The sequence below is a fragment of the Alosa pseudoharengus genome, unplaced genomic scaffold (assembly GCF_046254945.1).
Source record: "Alosa pseudoharengus isolate Yale_2024_CS ecotype anadromous, Long Island Sound unplaced genomic scaffold, YU_APseudo_1.1 YU_APseudo_1.1_scf_21, whole genome shotgun sequence".
NCBI lineage: Eukaryota > Metazoa > Chordata > Actinopteri > Clupeiformes > Clupeidae > Alosa > Alosa pseudoharengus.
This window is the reverse complement of record NW_027468674.1, coordinates 31275145-31296451: the sequence shown is the minus strand read 5'-3', so window position 1 is coordinate 31296451 and position 21307 is coordinate 31275145. Positions and strand designations below refer to the sequence as shown.

Here is a 21307-nt window from a genome sequence, read left to right as displayed (position 1 = left end):
TGGCACGATGTCTTCACAACACACCATATGATTGGATCAATGTATTCACATCACACAACATGATTGACTCAATGTATTCACATGTCGAAGTTTTGTCGAGGAAGGGTGGGATATGTGTAGACAACGGCCATGTTGGCGTTACAAACTAACCCCATGCATTTCTATGGAGGATTTTTTGAGTGCTGTTTCTCCTCATTAGAAAGTCTCTGCTACAACTTAATTTCTGAGCTTGCAAGTTTCTTTGAATAATTGCACAGAATCAGAGAAATAAAACAATGATCAAAGTATATAATTTATTATGCACAATGAGGGCTACAGTCCGAAGAAAGCATACTAAAAGTGATGATCCTGTGCACAGGTACACAGAAATCCTGAAAGATTATGTTATACACCATTATTGTCTTGTCCCATAAAAAGTTATCATTTGTTCTGTATAAATCCTTTTAGGAATTGCAAGGACATCTAAAAATCTACCACAAACCAGTACTACATTATGAAGTTTCTAAATAAAATAGAGTGTTTTTTTATTGATTCATGGGAGCATGAACATGGGGGCTCATGAACAGCCCCCCAGAGTAGGCCTATTCACCTTATTCACCCGGCGGCCATTACGAGTCTGAGGGGTACACTTGCCATTACACTTCAGTCCAGCACATGGTGGTGGTAATGCACTCCGTTTGCAAACTGCTAAAAAACAATTCACTGAAGAAGAAGAACAGGCCAGTGAACCCTTCTTTAATCAGTGAGCTTTTTTTGGCAGTTTGCAAACGGAGTGCATTACCACCACCATCTGCTGGACTGAGGTGTAATGGCAAGTGTACCCCTCAGCCTCGTTATGGCAGCCGGGTGAATAAGGCGAATAGAGTCTATATATATATAGCTTATATATATATTTTTTTTTTATCTTTATTTATCTGAGTAGGTGGTTATTATTATGAAATAGCCCACGTGGATTCATGTTGTAAGCAAACAAAAAGTGTAAATAAAGCTACATTTTCAATATTTAAATTCTTCAAGGTACAGATCTTTTGCTCAGTCTCTCAACCAACCTTATAGTCAGCTGGAATGGATTTCTATACTATACTCTCATTCCGGCATAATAATCTGCTGCAGCTCAAACTTGTTGCTGGAAGTTACAGCCTACGGAGACTATTTTCAGGTGATGGGTGATGTCATTGTGCTGCTGCGCCCTTGGTACGTTTGCAATGTTCCTTGATGATTACGCTGGATTGAGAGTATAGTTCCATGTCAAATCAGCCTAGAAAATCGCCACATTTCATTTTCCGTTAGTCTTTAAATAGGAGAATTACCGAAATCTTGGTATCTTTTAAGTGTGATGCTAGCGGGCGAGATGCTAATGGTCTAATCCGATTCAATGATCTGTGCTAGGCTGGAGCTAAAAGTGGTATCGATATCTTATTCAAAGAAGAAGATATTTTCATTCTGAATGGAAGAAAAAAACGCATTGTAAAACGTATGGATGAAAACAACAGCCATCAATATAAATTGCAGCTACAATTGTGAGTTTTAACTGATCTGCCCTTGGCAATGACTCAGTTAGCACCTGTCTGCAGATATCCTTAGGGTGGCCCCTAGCCACTGGTCATGATGAATCACCTTTGCCTTCACCTTTGATTTTCTATTACTGCAGCAACTTTACTCCTTCTCTGGGCTGTTAAGGGAAGGGGATTTGCTTTATCTCTGGGTTCATCAGAAATTCCAAGTGACCTGCCATATTGTGAACACAGGCCAAACACAGAGGGCCACCTTTCTCCACACCATCGACCTGTAAAACACAAACATGGGAACACAAGCACATCATTTACCATCATGCATGTACAGTTGCCCAAGACAATCATCCAACTAGAGATTGAGTTAATATGATCATACAGTATTTGATATACAGTTCTGGAAAAATTGAAGAGACCACTGCACATTTTTCTGATGTCATCCTACAGTTGCTAAGTGAAGGTCATATTCAAATTTGCAGTGGTCTTTTAATTTTGAATATGACCGTCAACTAGTGATGGGCAAATGAAGCTTTGGTGAACCACTGAACCACAGCAGTGTGAACCTAGCGACACTAGCTGAAAAGCAAAAAGATGGCCGCCACACATACATTTTTCAACATAAAAGTCCTTAGCAAACCAATATTTTTGGTTACATATACTGGTTTGGGTAAGGACTTTTATGTTGAAAAATCTACATGTGGCAGCCATATTGGATTTTTTCATTAGTGTTGCTAGCTTCACACTGCTGTGGTTTAGTGGTTCACCAAAGCTTCATTTGCCCATCACTACCGTCAACTCATTTGAATGTAACTCAGCAACCGTTAGTTGTCCAGAGATGTATGTCACACTTCTAGAATAACACACTGTTACATACATCAACATGTTGTCATGCCAAGATTGTCACATATGTGGCCATCAATTTCATGGATAGAAAAATGCTCACATATGTAATGGGGAGTCTGTGCATGCAAAGGCGGGTATTTAGACAACTTGGAGTAGAGCACTTCTCCGCTGGAACTGTAGTCAAATCTGACCTCAGAAAGTACTCCTGCAAAGATAAGATATGCATTATGTGACAATGTGACAATATAAATTTGTCTGTGTCACATTAGAAATATACAATAACACTAGTGCTTCAACTTTGTATCGTAACACAAATAGTCTCTTTAAGTCATATTGACAGCTTTAGTCTTGGCAGGATAATCAGTGAAGTAGATAGACATCAGTGTAACTGGTCCATGGATATTTCTATCTATTAAAAGTAAATTAACTTAAATAGCTAAACAGATAAATGTCAGAGATGGAAAGAGGAAGAGCACTAACTCCTGCACTGGCAAGGATATTGGTGATGGTCCTGGTTATGAACACAGTCCTCTTAGCACGGGTTACTGCCACATAGATGAGATTCCACTCATCATCTTCAATGATGCTTTGATTTCCTAAAGAAAACATACATCCTCAAGACATGCTTATAAACAGAATACTTTAAATATGCATTCTTATTTATTTATATGAACATGTATATATCCCAGCTTTCTCTATGAATGCACAAATATGCATGTTAAGAAATGGACACTTGCAAATACACACACCACAAGCTAACTGATACAATGACAGACTAACCTCCTTGTTCCTGAGCTGGCAAGGCCTGGAGCGCTCTGAAGTCATCCGTGATGACAACGGTGTCAAATTCCAGTCCTTTGGCCTTGTGTACTGAGCTCAGAATAAAATCTGAGAGCAGTAGCAGAATTAGAGAAAGAAAATGTGCAAGGAGAATATACACCACCAACACGGCCCACCCCCGCGTCTCTCACTCCCTCCAGGCTCACCTGCATTGCATTGTTGTCCGCATTGTTGACTTCTAATCCGCTCCACTAGCTCTGGAATGCTCTCTCCATACTTCTCCACCACAGTAATCTTCCACATCAGCTCCTTGTCCTCCTTTTCAGCATACTGGCGCAGACCTGCATACCCCTCCAGCCCGTCCATTGCACCCTCACTGAATAGCCGGATGAAATCGGTTTCTATTGGTAAATCTAAGGGTGGTGAAAGTGAAGAATATAGAATGAAACGTGGCAGCGTGAAGGGTTGTATTTACAATGGCATTGAACACGATTCAGCCAATCATAATCAAGAATCAGAACTATCCACTTTAGAGAAGTAAAACTTACTCAGACCATGTTCTCTTTGCTTCAGGGCCCAAATGTCATGAATTGTACTCAGGCCAAATGCTTTGATACCCTAAAACAGAGGACAGCACAGCTTATTCCTGATGAGAGTTTTGAAGGTTATACCTATTCCATGGAGAGTATAAAGGTATTTCAAAAAAGAACAATACATTAGATAGTATGGATACATTAAGTTGCTTGTTGCCATTGAAATCAGTAAACAACTGCATGGCCTCCTATTATTAAAGCTGAAGTCGGAAAGATTTTTTTGATCATATTCACTGAAACCGACATATGCTCTGCCTCTGACAGAACAACATAAATCAGCCGGTTTTATAAAAAACCTGTGCTTCTACCTCCACCTAGAGCCTGTTATGTGTTTTGCAAAAATCCACAGCTCCCGGTTCTTCTGGTCCAATCAGCGCAGGACTGTGTGAGGTCTGACTATCAATCACAGTTCGTGCACACGCCACAGATCCCCCTCCCCACTCGCACATGATCGTACAAACTCCATGGGAGGGTGCTCGGTGGTAGTGGTGGAGGAGCGTGAGAGTTGTAAACATTAAAAAAGTCCCCTCAATCTGCCAGACTTCGGCTTTATGATTCAAATCTCTGCACACATGTCCAAATGATGAGGTAAAAGTGTTCTAAAACCTTGCAATTGCGATTTGACATGATGAATACTTTGCAACAACTTGCAACAGCTGGCAACGACATGCAACATTTAATTCATACAGCTGCAACTTCTCTCTGCAACGGTTTTGTCTCATCGCAAATCTTTGGTGTGAATTGACCTTAAATGCCACTTATGTCCATGTGGCTGCTCTCCTACATACCATTCCACATAGCCTACCCTTGTGTTCATAACCTACATAGTGTCTCTTCAATGATTTCTTATGCTCAGTTGATTGAGCTGATTGACTCACGCCTATGATGTAGATTCGGCTGGTAGGTTTGAGGTCCATAAGCTTCACTGCCTCATGGAAGATGGAGGCGTTTGTGCGGCTGAGGATAGCCAGCCTTCCATCAGCTCCACCCACACCCGTCAGATACCGCTGCCGCATCTTAACATCCTGTCCTCGCACAGAGTCTGTCACACACACACACACACACACACACACATATAAATCTACTGTCATATAAACTATGGCAGAAAATAATATCTGTCTCCAATGTTAGAAATGCCGCACCTCTTTGGTCCTCCAACCATTGTCTGGCTCCTCCAACCATTGTCTTCTTCACACCTTTGCCGACTTCAAGTATGGTTGACCCAACATAGCCGATCTCAGGACCAAATCTGAAACTCTGAGAAAGCAATCATCTCATCTCAACATCTACGTAAGGTTAATAGTAAGTGGACGTCAGTATGTATTACTGGAAGTCTTCATGTGAAACAGTATAAAACAGTATACCGGTATGAGTCTGGTACCTGTGTCAGATTGTAGATGTGTGTGTGTTGGATTTTGTTCAGGCTGTTGATTGCTCCTCTGAAGCTGTAAATCTGTTGGTGAGGGTCTCCCACCAAGATCTTTGCGCATGGTTGAGACAGCAAGATGTGCAGCATTACTAGTGGGGTGGAGAGGGGGAAATAATATAGTTTTAGACTATTTTACAAAGGTGACTTTAGTTACTTTTACACTATTGTGTTTTAGTGGGGCTTTATAATGAAAATGATCTTTGATCATACAAGCATTTTCATCTTAATTTCAGAAATAATCTGTGACCATTCTACAAAATGCATTTCACATGGCAAGACCTTGAACTGCTGAATCTATGTTGATAACGATAACTATTTAAGAATGTTTTCATGAATGTCCTCTTAAAAGAACATTCTATGAAATGAACATGCTGGCCTCAGACAGTGTAATCTTTGTCTGCCACATACCATATTATTCATATATCTTCATCTTCAAAAAACAATCAGGTGAGAGCAAAAGCTTTCAGAACTGAAAAATGTAATCCATAACATACATTCCTCATAAAAACAAATCCTCATTAAAAGCATAATTTCCAAGATGGCATTACTTTTCCAAAGTCTTCATGTATCTATACTGTGGTTGTTTGTGGTTGTATTAATTTAAATGTAATAATTTTGTTGCGAATTTGATGTTGTCAATGTCGTAAATTTAAACTACTTGTAAATTTGTCGTAAATTTTAACTACTCCCATTTAAAGGTACCATAATTGTGTCATTCCATACTTGGATCAAAATTGTTCTTTGAGATAGGGGAGTTATCAATGTTGAATTAATGTTATCAATGTTGAATTAATGTTGAAATATGGCAGATATTTATACACTATTAACCACAGACAGTTGCTCATCATATGTCCCAGTGAATTTGACTGGTACCTGGGGTACAATCCTGGGCGTCATCAATTAAGATGACATCGTAGTGTTCGTCGTGTTTTATCTGGGAACCTTCCAGCTGCCACAGTTTAAGGTATCCTACAGAGGAGCAGAGGGCAAATTTAGTTAACAGTGCTAAACTTTGGATATTGCTTACATTAACAATGATGAGATCACTGTGTGTTTACCATCATGATACATGTGATAAGCAGCCTCAGGTGTGTATTCAACCTCCTTCATTCTATCCCATATACAACACGCGTTCCCCAGTATCTGACCAAAAGAATAAGAGAGTTTGGGCTGGGGTAACTACAGCAACAATGCCTCAGCATGCAGACTATATATATATAGGTAGATATATAGGTAGGAAATTTCCAGGATAAATGTGACAAGTACTTGACTCAGCCAAGAAAGCTCTTCTGTACCTCTCTCTCTTTATGAGGCTTGTCCTCACTGGTGCATTCAGGCACATGCTGGGTGTCCATGTGAGGATCTGTGGAGGCCCAAAAGTTGTTGATTGTCTGGGTGACCAGACTGGCCCTCATAATGCTGCCTTCAGGCAACACCCGGAAGACAGCCAATATGTTCAGGCTGGAGGGAATCAGCTTCTCACGGTACCTGGGCAGACCATAGCAGATCACCATGAGCGCTGAAAATGTTTTTGCCTGTTTTTACTTCAGTGGAATGATAACATAATATAACACTAGCAAATTTCAAATTGTGTGATGAGTTCATTTCACATTTTTCATTTAATTTACTTCCAATTAAAGCCTTATACTGGGTGTGTACTGTATACAATGTTTTTCAGTGGGTTTCTAGTAAAACACTAACCTCTTTCCTACAGCAGCATGGGCAAGGGAGTGGATGGTTTTGCATGAAACATTTTTAGGAAAGATGTGCTGTGCCTGCATCTGTGCAGGTTTATTGAAGACGACATAAAGGAACCGAAGCGAGGGCCTCTGCTCGGCGTAACGGACCAGAGTGGTCGTCTTCCCTGTACCTGAAATACCCCTACAGTCTCACACAATGGCTGGCTCCAGTAAAAATAAATGAATACATTTATGAAATTCTGGATTAAGGCCCTCACCAGCAAAGGCCATGATTTTGACCACATGGTTTTTCTCTGTTTTGTGATTCAGAATCTGCTGCTGTTCTGGGGTCATCTGGTTCTCCCTGTGTGGGGACAAATACACATTAATCATTCAATAATAAGAATTCAGTTTGTGTATGTGTGTGTGTCAGATGCCGAGAGAGAGATAGAGAGAGAGCTCTGACCTGTCCTGATCTGCTTCTGATCTGTTGGAGGGAAGGATGTTCTCCATAATGTGCAACACGTAGTAAATATTATAGTGCAACCTAGACACAGACACAAGGAGACGAGAGTAATATAGAAAAGGTGTGGCAAGATCAGTTTAAGTTCTCATAGGCATTAGTAATAATGTGCATGTGTAAGGCAAAATCTGAGAATGATTCCAGCTAAATAGACAATGCCATTATGTGCCCAGGTGTCCAAAAAGGCAAGTCACTTTGACACAAATTGACTGCCTGATCTTTTCCTCCAAAACTCTTAGGGCCCTATCATGACAGTCATAAGCCCATTGTCACTCGTCAAAAGCTTATTCAAATTTAGTAGGATGTCCAGTCCACATTGGGAGGGTTTTCGTTATCAAACGTCGAGCGCATGGCGCAACAAGGTGTTCCTAGATTTTTTAATCAGTCATGGGTGTGTTTGGGGCGTATAACATCATTTAAACCAATGAGAATGACATCTGTCATTCTGTTTAACAGCGCAAAGCACGATGTCAAATAAATGCATCGGTATTTTGACATTCAACGGTGCATTTGAAGGAGGCTGCTTGCGAGACCGTATGGAATAGTCATTCCACTAAACCATGCTTTACTAAAACCTAGCATAGCCTTCATGCATTTGCACTCCTCTATTATTTGAACTCATTGGTAAAGTGAAACTAACTTCACCATGGTGTCAGTCAACGACAAGACAGTTATATGCAGTTACTTTCACTATTGACTGACAATGGGTTACCATCGAAAACATAGGCTGGAAAAAGCAACACTTAACCTAATATTGCTCAAATGTCTGAATAAAAAACATTTATCCTGCAGAAGAGTTGCTTACAGGTCGTGACAGTGCATCTTCAGCTGTGCTCCATACGTGTCTCTCGCCTCTCCCCTAATCACTTTTAACCGTCATTACCAATTTGCAAATGATGGTGAATAACTACTCATCACGAGATGTATAGTGGGGGCAGCCGTGGCCTACTCGTTAGCGCTTCAGACTTGCAACCGGAGGGTTGCCGGTTCGAACCCCGATCAGTAGGCACGGTTGAAGTGCCCTTGAGCAAGGCACCTAACCCCTCACTACTCCCCGAGCGCCGCTGTTGTTGCAGGCAGCTCACTGCGCCGTGATTACTGTGTGTTCACTGTGTGGTGAGTGTTTCACTAATTCACGGATTGGGATAAATGCAGTGACCAAATTTCCCTCACGGGATCAAAAGAGTATATATACTTATACTTATATAGATGTATTTCGTAATATCTTTATTCTAATTATTGTAATCGTGCAATTTGTAATGTTTGGCATGGACGTGCGCTGGTGTGCGTTCATGGATGATAGAAGGACGGTTCGTTGTGCACCCGCCAATGACTGTTGACAATGCGCTTTTAAAATAACATATAAACAACTCGCCATAGACTTCTGACCAGGTGTACAATAGCGATTTTTAGACAATGCGCCAGGCCACTCCCTTAGTTGTTAATTGCCACACCCCTGGGCGCATTGTTTAAAAAATAAACGTGCAAAATAAGGAATTAAACTTTGCACCGGGTGGAAAACGAGTTTTACGCCATGCGCCAGGGTGCAAAATACAGCCCTTAGTGGTAACACTAAAACAAGGGGGTATACCCTTGTTTTAGTGTTACCATTTACTTTGAGTAGGTCACCAGGTCCCATTGTCTGAAAAACACCAAAAACGAATACATTTCTATAGCTACTCTCCCCTGTGGGTATGGTTTTTGGTGGTTGAAAATTTCACCCCATCCCAAAACGGACCACTTGGTCATCATGGATGCTGATCATGGATCACTCTTCTTCAAACATGCACAACTCAACCTTTATAAGGGCACACTTGGACAAAGAATTTAGCTGTCACAGGATTTTCTCTTTACGCAGGGACATGGCATGAGATTGGCCTAAAAAAAGAAGCATTAAACCCAATGATGCCATGTCAATTTCAAGTGTGGGGGTGAGAAAATAATTATTTTGTGGTGACCTTTTTCAAAGTAAATGGTAACACTAAAACAAGGGGCTACATTAACATTCTGGAGGAAAAGATCAGGCAGTGTGCCAAGACACCTGCCCCAATAGGGGGCATTGGGCCATTAAACCACACAATGATCCAAAACATACAGCCAACCAAGGCAAGAAATGATTAAAAGAGAACAATATCAACAGAGTCCAGACCTCAATCCGTCAAAAAAGCGAGCACAAGGCAAGAGTGATGGCAAAGAATCGTTCCTGCCTCAAAACCCGGATTGCTGCTAAAAAGGTGCGGTCTACAATCATTGTGGAGTTATGGAGATGCTTGGTAGGTATTATAAGAACCATTTTGAGAGCTGTGAATGCAAATAAAGATGTTTCCACTCAGGGGTGTCACTAGGATTGAAAGACAGGGGGGGCTTAGCCCCCAAAGTTGTAGGTAATGCGTGCATCGAAACCAAAGATGGTTGATTACGAAGATACTTCCTGAGAGGCCATTTCCTGTCCCTGGAAATGTATTCAAATAGGGTAGCAGTAGTACACGCCCCGCACGAGGGGGGGCCACTATCCCCCATTTATACAGTGATCGGCCTCCCTTTTTAACATTGAGGTCTATGGCAAAATCCAAGAATTTCCCAGAATTTGTCAAAGCCTTATTTTTCTGAGCAATGGATTCACATTTCGGACACAGTATCATGATCTCCAAACCCTCCTCCCCATTTCAGGAGAATGTTGTGACAGTATGACCCTCCAGTCGGGAGAAAATCAACATTAATGAAGATGTACACCAAATTTGTTTTGTACTCCGGCTTCTGTCTGGCGTGGAACCGAGGCGTTCAAACGTCAGTCATACGTCAGTGACACGCCCCTGTGCAGGCGGGGACTGAACCAGAGCCCGTCTCTGACTAAACTCCACTTTGCCCTCATAGACATGAACTAGGACGACCCATCTTGCTACGCATTAATTATCTTTGTCGAAACATTTATCACACCTTTACAGGGCTTCAATGAATTGAAGGATATACTGGTACAATAGCATTAAAAGGGACACTTCACTCTCGCAATATTATATTATTATTATATATTGCTGATTATAACAACAGTCTGCAGTGACTGATATTGTATGTTGCCATGGCGCCCCCAGAACATTTGAACAGGAGTGGCCAGACTGATGAGACCATTGCTGTCGTCACCCCCCATGTCATAAACTGTTGTGAATTTAGGTATTTAAATAAATAGTAAACACTGTAAAATATAACATATAGGGTTAGGGTTTTCACTGTCATTTTTACTATTAGGCTCTTATCTTGATCATTGTGGGCCATCTATGAAAAGTTTGATTCCAAAACGAACCCTAAGTAATTTCAGTGGAACTGTAATTAGGTCATTGTTACTTGATTTATCTTTACTCTATCAAAACAACACAACTGCACGTCTATGTGACTTGAAATACACATTTATACACCTTTTGAAAAAGAGCTCTTAATATGCTAGGCTATATCATTTTCAAGATGTTTCCCATCGGTCACAATTGTGACCGAACATAAAACACTCCTTTTCACCCACTTTTTTACGAAAAAATAGTTATTGATTACTTCAAAAGGTTACTCAATACACATGATTTTGATATTTTCATGTCTGGGAAAATTTTGGGATTAAACGGGTTAAGCCTGAGTGACGCATATTTATGTGGAGAAACAGTAGCCCTACGTGGCTGATGAGCCACTGAGCCAGGCAGTCGACGGCCGTCGGATGGACAGACTTTCTGGACATTTCCCGAACGCACAGATTGTCAGTCTGTTCCTGATCCACATTAATTTATCACACCGTTTATCACACCTAGCCGCTAATATCATTGGAAAATTGGAAACCTCTGGCTCCACTCTTTCGCATGATATAGATTTATGAGTGATAAGTACTTTGTGAGAAATTCAGCAGAGAATAATAGGTGTGAATTTGGATGTGTTGTTATCTTTTGATCATCAGCCCCCCCCCCCCCCAAATAGGCCTAACGACGCCCCTGTTTCCACTGATTACTTAAAAAGGGTGAATCATTTTGGACATGCCATTTTTGTAAAAATGTTAAGAAAAAGATGAAAACGCTTCTTTTTTTTTGATTCCATGTTTCTACCACATTGTCTTACGACCTTTAGCCATGAGGCAGTATCATTTTCAGTCAGAACAAACATGTTGGTCAAGAAAAAAATCAACATTAAATCAATATATTAATAATTTTGTTCTTAACCAAAGGCCTGAATACAATGCTGCTATAGTTGCATCTCCTGTGTCCTTTGATTTTTTGACTCAGACCAGGGTCTGAGAGACTCAAGATGAGTGGTATTTCAAGTTTGTGTAATTATACTGTGTATTAATGTAAAATATTCATGTTTGGTCTCTAATTGATCCTTGTTATGTGGGTTATGTGTCTGATCATCATGGCTTCATTACAATCTTAAATATATGCCATAGTTTTATAGCCCAACTGTGTGATCTCTGTAAGGCCTTGATTAATGGGAGTATTGTTATCTTAGGGCCTCACAGGGACTGGTCACTGGCAAATGCATAGGAATGAGTTTTAGTGTATAAAACCAAACACCTGAGCGTGTTTGGGAGCTTGACAGATGTTTTCCGTCATTGGTAACATTTTGACGGTCCTTACAAGTGGTAAAACCAATGTGATGATCCGCAAAGTGATCTTTGTTGATATCTTATAGGGCCTCATAGGGATTGGTCACTGCAACACCTGAGAGTGTTTGGGAGATTGGCTTCTCTTCTCTGCCCTGTTCATCTACTCTTTCACACTTTGTCTTCCCTTCCCTTTTTCTCTCTCTTTTCTCTCATTTATCCCAGGTTTGGTTTTGTGTTTACTTGACATCTGTAACATTTAAGCTACCATTTATTGCGGTAATAAATTGTTCCTTGATCTACCATACATATAACTCTTGGTGTGGCATGCTGTTGCATTTAACTTAAGCAATAAGCCCCGAGAGGCTGTATGTTACACTGATTCTACAACATCTAAGGGGCATTGTTAGGCACGTCGCGCTAGCGGAGTCACTCGAGTACGGACTCGAGTGGCTTATTGCTTTTCTAAAACCATTACTATAAATACCTGGCAAAGTTTCATAAAGTAAAGGCACAGCAACTAGAAATATAACAAATTATTCCTAAATAATCATTCTTCCGCCAAGAAATCTATTTCCTCTATCTGAATAGTTGCCAAGCAACGTCGAGACGCAGCTACTTTAACTTTTGTATCAAGTTATGGTAGCGCAGTATTATAGAACGAAATGCGGTCAAGGTTTATGTTTATGCTGCATTTTACAACGGCATCAAACTTGATTCAGCCAATCACAATCAAGGACCGGAACTATCAGTTTTAGAAATTTGGTTTATTAACGGTTTAGTGATATTGTAGGTCTTTAGCTCTAATATTATGGAGTCAGATTATGTATTTTCTAAAATATTCACAACTGTAATGCAGCTTACTGTTCCATAAAGTTCTGACACGCATCAACCTTCCCGTCAGATGTTTTTCGACGTTGGTAACATTTTGACGGTCCTTATATTTGCACATCTCACCGGTTGCTGATTTTGACCCGTTTGTCTGCCATGGCGCGCAGCAGAGTGGCGGAGCACCAGAGAAACTCTGAGAGCTGCTCAGGGGTCAGAGGGCTCCGTAGACTGACCACCAGCTGCCACAACTCTTCCACCCCGTCAGCCAGAACCAGCATCAGAGCCAGAGATGACCACGGGTCCTCCTTTAATTAATAAAATATTAACAAATTCATTGATGAACCATTCAGTTAATTAACTGTTAAAGAATAGCTATGGCACAGTGCAGTGGACACACCGTCTGTATCATGCTCTCTGGCATGCAGGCTCTGGCCTGCTCATAGAGGCGGTGACTCCTGATGCACTCCAAAATCCTGTTCTCTCGATCTCCCTCGGAACCCACTGTCATGCAGTGGAAGGTCTGAGACATGTACCTATACACAAACAGACACACAACCACACACACAATGACCAACAACAACAACCTTGATACATCGAGGTCCACTATTGTATGTATTTTTTACTGAATAGTAAAAATAGTAAAAATTCAGCATCACTAATGAATAGATTAACCAGTGGTACCTCTGTAGAAGTAGTGTGAAGACATACACTACACTTTTTTGTGTATTGTAAGATACAGTTGACAGGTTCACAGTCATACTTTGCCATGTGTAATAAACAGAGGTTATTGTTGTCATCTGGGGTCATGCGGTTTTTCTGCAGAATGGAGATAACCTTTTGCTTTCCCACTTCCTTCTGCTGATGGTAGCGGATGTAGGACTTCTTCCAAAACTGTAATAGATCATCAATTAATTGACCAAATTTGTCAATAGAAATCACAGGAGGTGTGGATGTAGTTCCTTGTGAGTGTGTGTGTGTGTGTGTGTGTGTGTGTGTGTGTGGACAGCACCATTTAGTGTGCATAGTGCAAACCTGATTGGCCCGAGGGGGAGGTGAAGGACTTGCAGGTGGAGGAGCCCCTGACTCCTGTCTCCTGCCTCTCCTGCTTTGTGTGCTGTATGGGGTGCGAGGGCTTCCGCCCGGCGATCTCTGGCGATTTGCAGACATCTCTCTCTATGCACAGAGGAAAAAATTAATAACTACCAAGAGGTTTACTGTGTAACGGAGTAACTGACTTAAATTAGTAATATATATTTTTTAGGTTGGGCGCCAGGCAGTGGAGAACTGCCAAGTCAGAAAAACTACCCGTTACCAAATATCCCTCTTGTCAACACTTCAAAATCACAACACTGGTTCAGTTTCACAGTTTCTGTGTATTAGAACACTTCAGATTGAATTATCCAGTTTTTCACCACATACAAAAACATAAACAAAGAAAATTATTCAGTGGTAGCGTGCGCAACGCATATCAAGCGACAGAGCAGTTCATAACGTGAGCAGGGGGAGCAAGAGAGAGAGAGGCAGGCGAAGAAGTTGGAGATGGGTAGGAAAACGGAGGGTTTGGGGAATGTTTGCACGTAGTCAAGGCTAGCCGGGCAAGATGTTTGCACTATTCCTTATTGGTACCTGTACAATACACGTCCGATCCACTTCCTAGTTCAGGGCTGACAAAAAAATCGGCCTTAGTATTTTTAGTTTAGGCGGCCCACACCCACCATGATTGGTCAGACGACACATTCCCTGCAGACACACTTAAAATATGCGTGCATTCTATGCCATGAGTTACCTTGTGTCAGAGGCACCACTATGGGATGGGAAAGGGGCGTCGCGGGCACCAATTTAGCCAATAAATATAAGTAAGTAGCCTAGACCCTTCCATATACAACTAAAACACAGATGTTGAAGGTCTTGCTTAAGTGGATTTTTAAAAATCATTTTTCTATGTAATTTGCACTTTCAGAAATAAAAGATGCTGTAGGCCTATTTTCAGTTTTATAGCTGATTGTCTTATTTTGTTTACAAGTTACAGATGGAGTCTGGGTACTTATTGTAATGTTTAGCCTACATCTTACACACTTCAGGCTGTTGCAGATAGCTCAGGGAAGAGACTGTATGACACTAGGTGGTACAGCCTGATACATGCACAATAAAAAAAAATGCTTTCTGTATTTTTGTTTTGCTTTTCCCTCCATTGTACCGAACTCGTACCAAACCGTGATGTCCGAACTGTGATTTCCGAACCGAGGTATGAACCGAACCGTGACTTCTGTGTACCGTTACACCCCTATTGTCCACTGTGTTTTCTGAGGTCCAGGGTCAACACAGCCGTCTACCAGGAAGTTTTAGAGCACTTCATGCTTCCTGGTGCTGATCAACTTTATGGAGATGAAGATTTCATTTTCCAACAGGACTTGCCACCTGCACACAGTGCCAAAGCTACCAGTACCTGGTTTAAGGACCATGGTATCCCTGTTCTTAATTGGCCAGCAACCTCGCCTGACCTTAACCCCATAGAAAATCTATGGGGTATTTGTGAAGAGGAAGATGCGATACGCCAGACCCAACAATTCAGAAGAGCTGAAGGCCACTATCAGAGCAACCTGGGCTCTCATAACACCTGAGCAGTGCCACAGACTGATCAACTCCATGCCACGCCACATTGCTGCAGTAATTCAGGCAAAAGGTGCCCCAAATAACGGCTCCTACACACAGTTGTGTTCCGTCAACGTATGCCAGTGGGTGTTCCCGACGGTAGCTATGCAAATTACTTAAGGTATAACCGTAATTTGATTGGCTGGTGCTGTCTGTTGTTCGCTTGTTCGTAATTTGATTGGCTGGTGCCGTCCGTCGGTGCAGCAACAGCTGAACTTCTCAACACGAGCGACGGGAGCAACGCAACGCAACGGACCCACAATTCAGTTCGGCAAAGGATGTAAGCCCATGTAAAGTGAACGGGATGCGTCTCCAGCACTGCAACGCACGCAACTGTGTGCGGGAGCCGTTAGTGTTGAGTGCTGTACATGCTCATACTTTTCATGTTCATACTTTTCAGTTGGCCAACATTTCTAAAAAAAAACTTTTTTGTATTGGTCTTAAGTAATATTTTTTAATTTTCTGAGATACTGAATTTGGGATATTCATTAGTTGTCAGTTATAATCATCAAAATTAAAAGAAATAAAAATTTGAAATATATCAGTCTGTGTGTAATGAATGAATATAATTTACAAGTTTCACTTTTTGAATGGAATTACTGACATAAATCAACTTTTTGATGATATTTGAATTATATGACCAGCACCTGTAGAGGACAAGAAGGGTCTGTCTGCGTCCTGCAAGAAGGAGGCGTAACTTGTAGTAGGAGGCGTGTCTTGTACTTTTCTAAATCGCAATCCACGCGAGATCTTCCTCTTTCGCGTAAAAAAAGTCTTCTAAATCAATCACGCATAGTTACCAAGTCCGCTTATAATACGCGACTTTGGGCTTGTTTTTACAGAAAGTCGCTTGGAAAAATGTGGAGTCGCGGGTTGCGTTTTTTTGGGCTTGTTTTTAAAAACTTGATTGCTTAGCCTAAAAATAAAAATAATATGCGACCTCCTTGTTCTGCTCTGCGTGGACTGGAGTAATTCTCCATCCCGGCAAAAGACAACATAGCCTAGTATTCCGACTTTTCCAGGTAAACGAACTGTCTTGAAATGCTGTGCATGGTCAGGCCTTTGCGCGCATCAACCATGCCACACGCGCCAGCGCTAATGGAACTTTATGGCACGATATTTAAAGTGTCATTTGCAGACTCTTACCTTGCTCAAATGAAGTCACAATAATCAATTTAAGGGTGGGCCAGAATGGGTAAAATAAGAGATTAATAAACCCGTGAGCCATAGCCTAGTGGAAAATTTTGGGTAACACTTTACTTGACAGTATCGACATAAGAGTGACATGATACTGTCATGACACATGAAACCTAATCCTAACCTCTAACCCTAATCCTAACCTCAACCCTAACCATAACTCTAAACCTAACCCTAACTTGTTATGACAAAAACAGAATGTCACTTAATAACGGAAGCATTATGTCATAAACGTTTTTGACTTGTTTATGAAACGTTCATGACAGTGTCATGTCACTCTTATGTCGACACTGTCAAGTAAAGTGTAACCGATTTTTGTAATGTTAGAAGTATACAGTAGGCTATGCGAGAAAACCATAGAAAACAGGCGAGACTGAGAAAATGCGACTTTCTTGCGCAAAGCTGAATGAACACTAGATGTACCGCAGAGCGGTACAAAATATGACCGCCGCCCAGTCCAGCACATTTTTTCCACAAAAATAAATCACGCTGAAAGGCCTATATGATTCTAACTGTCTCACTAAATTGCATTATCCACACTCAATTCTCACTGATATCTGCTAGACAACAAGTACCAAAACATGATTAGTTCATAGATTTCACATGTAAAATTAATTTTATACAACCCCACCTCCATCTTGCCTGTCCATAATTCTGAGAAATTCTTGAATTGTGTGCATGTACATGTTTATGTTATGCGTGTGTGTGTGTGTGTGTGTGCGTGCTTGTGTGTGTGCCTGCGTATGTGCCTGTGCATGCAAGCGTACATATGTCTACTGTGTGAGTATGTGTCATACGTATGATTACTGTGAATGTATGTGTGTGTGTGTGTGTGTGTATCTGTTTGTGCACATGTGTGCACATGAAATGGGTTAACATGACCCCTGGAGGCAAACATACGGAAAAAAATGGTCATCCTAGGCCCTAAAGTTCTCAAGATATTCACAGAGAACTGTGTCTGCCCTACCCTTCTTTCGGGGGGTCCAGTCCAGCGGGGGGGCTACAGATCAAAACGAAAAATTACGGTTCCATGCTATCCATGTGGGGGTACATGCCCACCAAGTTTTGTGTACCCCGGTCTTTCAGTGTCCCGGGAATCCTTGTTGGTGTACGTCACTAAATGTACACATAAATTATTTTATTGTAAGGCCCCCCATGAACGAAAGTACACAAAACTTGGCATGCATTCGGAGGGTGTCATAATGATCCTACACTTTTAATTTCGTGCAGTTTTGACCTTGTCAGCCAGAGATATTGTGATGAAAACACCTAATTTTTTGCTTTTTAATTTTTAACTAGGTGGCGCTATACATAAAATAAGTGGTAATGGGATGGGTTGACATGCCCCCTTAAGACCAACATACATAAAAAAGGTGGACCTCCTAGGCCCTACGGTTATCGAGATATTCACAGAAAACTGTCTCCGGCCACCTACAGGCCAGTTGGTGTATAGTAACATAAATTAATTTATTGTGTGGCCCCCCATGAACAGAATTCCACGAAACTTGGCGTGCATACAGAGGGTGTCATAATGATCCTACACTTCCAATTTTGTACAGTTTTGACTTTGTTAGGTCACAGATACCTTCAATTACAACACCTCATTTTTACTTTTTTGTGTTTAACTAGGTGGCGCTATACATGAAATGAGTGGTTATGGAATGGGTTGACATGGCCCCTTGAGATCAACATACAAAAAAAAAATGGTCCTCCTAAACCCTACGGTTTTCGAGATATTCACAGAAAACTGTGTCTGCCCTACCCTCCTTTCGGGGGTCCAGTCCAGCGGGGGGGGCTACAGATCAAAACGAAAAACGATGGTTCCATGCTATCCATGTGGGGTTACATGCCCACCAAGTTTCGTGTACCCCGGTCTTTCAGTGTCCCGGGAATCATTGACAGAAATTTGGGCATGCAAAAAAGAAAAAAAAAAAAAAAATCTGACTAAACCTATATGACCGCCGCTTCGCTGCGCGGCGGTCATAATAAACACTGGCAGACAGCAAGCGTGTTGCTAACAATTTGCACATCTAAAACGTTAGCAACATTTTGTTATGGATCATGTTATGGATCCTTCTTTGAAAAACAGCCGGCATGTTTAGTTTTTTTTTTTTATATACATTGGAAACCGGACGTGTTATGTCAACACTAAAAACTACAAACTTCCGGTATATTCCCTAACGCAAAAGTGGTAAGGTAAACTGCACAAATTCTGAAGTTTAAGCAATATGTGTTTTTTTGTGTTTGTGTTGTGAAACACCGATTTGCAGGCGGACGATTCGTTCAAGTAGAGTCGGTTGATGAACCAAGTGTCGTGTTTTTGGTATGGGCGTGTCTCGTAGTCTTGCAGGACGCAGACAGATACTAGAGAGGACGCAGACAGATAGAGGACACTGGTATTTCTGGTAGTTTCGTTTCGTTTCATTTATTAAGTAAAAATAGCCAATGAGACAATTATCCTTGCCTCAACGCACCGTCAGGTGTCACGTAGTCTAGTTGCAGTCATATGGCCGCATCAAGTTTCGTTTCATTTATTAATTCAAAATAGCCAAGACCATTATCGTTGCCTCAACGCACCGTCAGGTGTCACGTAGCCTAGCTGCACACCACAAAGCAGTTGTGCTTAAGGCACCCAAAAGGCCAGCAGCGGCACTGTGTCTGCCCAAAGGATATTTTCCCAAACATTAATAGGCTACCTTACTTCGGCCAATCGATTACACAGTCTTTGCTAATCAATAAAGCACTTCTTTGAAACCCATCTCTAAAATAGGCAATGAATTCTACGTTTTTATGATCTGCCTTAAAATAGCGTCTACTTAGTCTTAATCTATTTAGATCTTTATTTGAGATAAGTCTTGCGAGTATGCAGGCACACCTTAATTTTAATCTCTGGCTACGCCCCTGGTGCAATAGACTATGTTTTATAATGCTATAGGCCTACTGCAGGAGCGTAGCCAGAGATAATTAAGGGTGTGCCTGCATCACCAGTCACCTGACCTCACCATCAAATTAAAGGTTATAAAGGATATTACAGAATAAAACATTATTCTACCATTCTTGGTTTGATAAAAATATCCTTTTAGTGTCACAGCTTCTTGATGAAAATTGTAATTTCTTGTCTTCAGATCAATACTTCTCAAGCCTTGTGCTTCTGTTCCCCCTTGCATCAGTTTTTGGAATAGGCCTAATAAGTTCGAAAATATCGAATGGAAAATATTTTGGTCTCTGAAAAAGATTTCTTGATTACCAACAAAGTTGTTGAGGTCTCCCTCTTACCCTCGTAAATATCGTCTGTCTAAATGTCATACTGGTATCAAAGAGGAATGCTCTTTTTGTCTGTGTTACCCAGAAACAATTGATCATATTTTTTGGGAGTGCTTATTCAAAGATCTTCTGGCTTGGTTTTTTTTTTTTTTTTGAACTATGTGAACAAAAACATTTCCAAAGAGTTTACCTTAACTTTAAAAAATGTTTATTTTGGGGTCCCCAAAGTCCAAAGTGATATTTCTAATATAGAGACTTTGTTATTAATCTGCTTCTTTTCCTAGCAACGTTTTTTTTATCCACAAATGTAAGTTTATCAATAGAAAATCTCCGCCGTAACGATGCTACTAGTTTTTGTTTTGTTAACTTTTCTGTGTTCACATTCAATTAAGTCAGCACTCGGCAAGTTTTTGGTCTTGCCGCCATCGCGCAACGTTAATCCTAGCCTTAAACACGCTCGCTGTTAACATCATTAATTTCTTTTGATGACTATGTTAAAATGTAACTTAATGATGCTCTCAGTCACCATGTAATACAGTAGGCCAATATGCTTCCCTCAAATAAGATATTTTGACACCCATTTAGTTAGGAAATTGCCTCCATGACAACAAATAAAACCAAACGTCACCATCATGCACATTTTTTAAACAAGAAGATTAAAATGCTGCTTCTACCACTGATTAAATCGTCGTCTGCGTTTTCAAAGACTTCGGGATACTTTCTTCCTGTTATATTCCCGTAGACTAGCTGCATTGGTTTCATCAGACGTGGCAGACTCACTGCTATAGTTTCGTTTTCCGGTAATTAAAGATGAAGTCAGATGATCATTACATAACGACTTTTGGCGTTCAGGCCATCTAGGAATATCAGGGACCGCCCATATCAGTCAATGGCCCGGTAAGACGTTCGTGTTCAAGCCAGGCAGCGCTACCTGGAAGGCACTATGGTAAGGCAAGGGTTAAGAATGTATTAAGGTTTGGTTTTAAGGGATACTGTAGATTGTTGTCCATATTGTGCATTGGCCTGTTGGTACATCCACCTCTTTTCCCCATCTAAAAAACAATAAATAGAAGATAACAAAAAGAGGGGAGCTCCACAGGAATACTCAAACAAATAAAAATAGAAAGAAGAACTGGCGAGGGTGGTCCCTAGCTTTGAAGAAATTGAAAATCCACAATTTCTCTGCCCTTTTCCTCTGTAAACAGGTCCAGCATGGGTTCCCTTCAAGGCCCCAGACCCTCAAATGTAAAATGTTGTGCATCTGGAAATGTCGGATGAGGCAAGTATTGGGTGTGTTTTTATGTATGTTGTGTATACGTTGTTTAAGGCGTGTATGTAGTGTATGTCCAGTTCCCCCTATGCATAACAGGTGACACTGGGTGCAGGTGATGATATAGGCTAGATTTGGGGTGTCCAAATCTATTGGGTTAGTGGG

General features: G+C 41.0%; 1 protein-coding gene across 1 annotated transcript; it reads right to left on the bottom strand.

Annotated features, from left to right (window-relative positions):
• Positions 1 to 279: 279 nt before the first annotated feature.
• Positions 280 to 20662, bottom strand: LOC143138146 (F-box DNA helicase 1-like). Its single transcript, XM_076298616.1, has 20 exons — positions 20547 to 20662; positions 13792 to 13932; positions 13520 to 13650; positions 13157 to 13292; positions 12886 to 13064; positions 7302 to 7382; positions 7114 to 7199; positions 6858 to 7026; positions 6452 to 6644; positions 6215 to 6299; positions 6030 to 6125; positions 5109 to 5245; positions 4870 to 4984; positions 4606 to 4769; positions 3683 to 3752; positions 3341 to 3547; positions 3135 to 3242; positions 2835 to 2950; positions 2455 to 2559; positions 280 to 1786 (listed from the first exon to the last, which is right to left on the bottom strand). The coding sequence occupies exons 2-20, from the start codon at positions 13924 to 13926 to the stop codon at positions 1676 to 1678; spliced, it is 2424 nt and encodes an 807-aa protein (XP_076154731.1). The 5' UTR covers positions 13927 to 13932; positions 20547 to 20662; the 3' UTR covers positions 280 to 1675.
• Between the last annotated feature and the right edge of the window lie 645 nt (positions 20663 to 21307).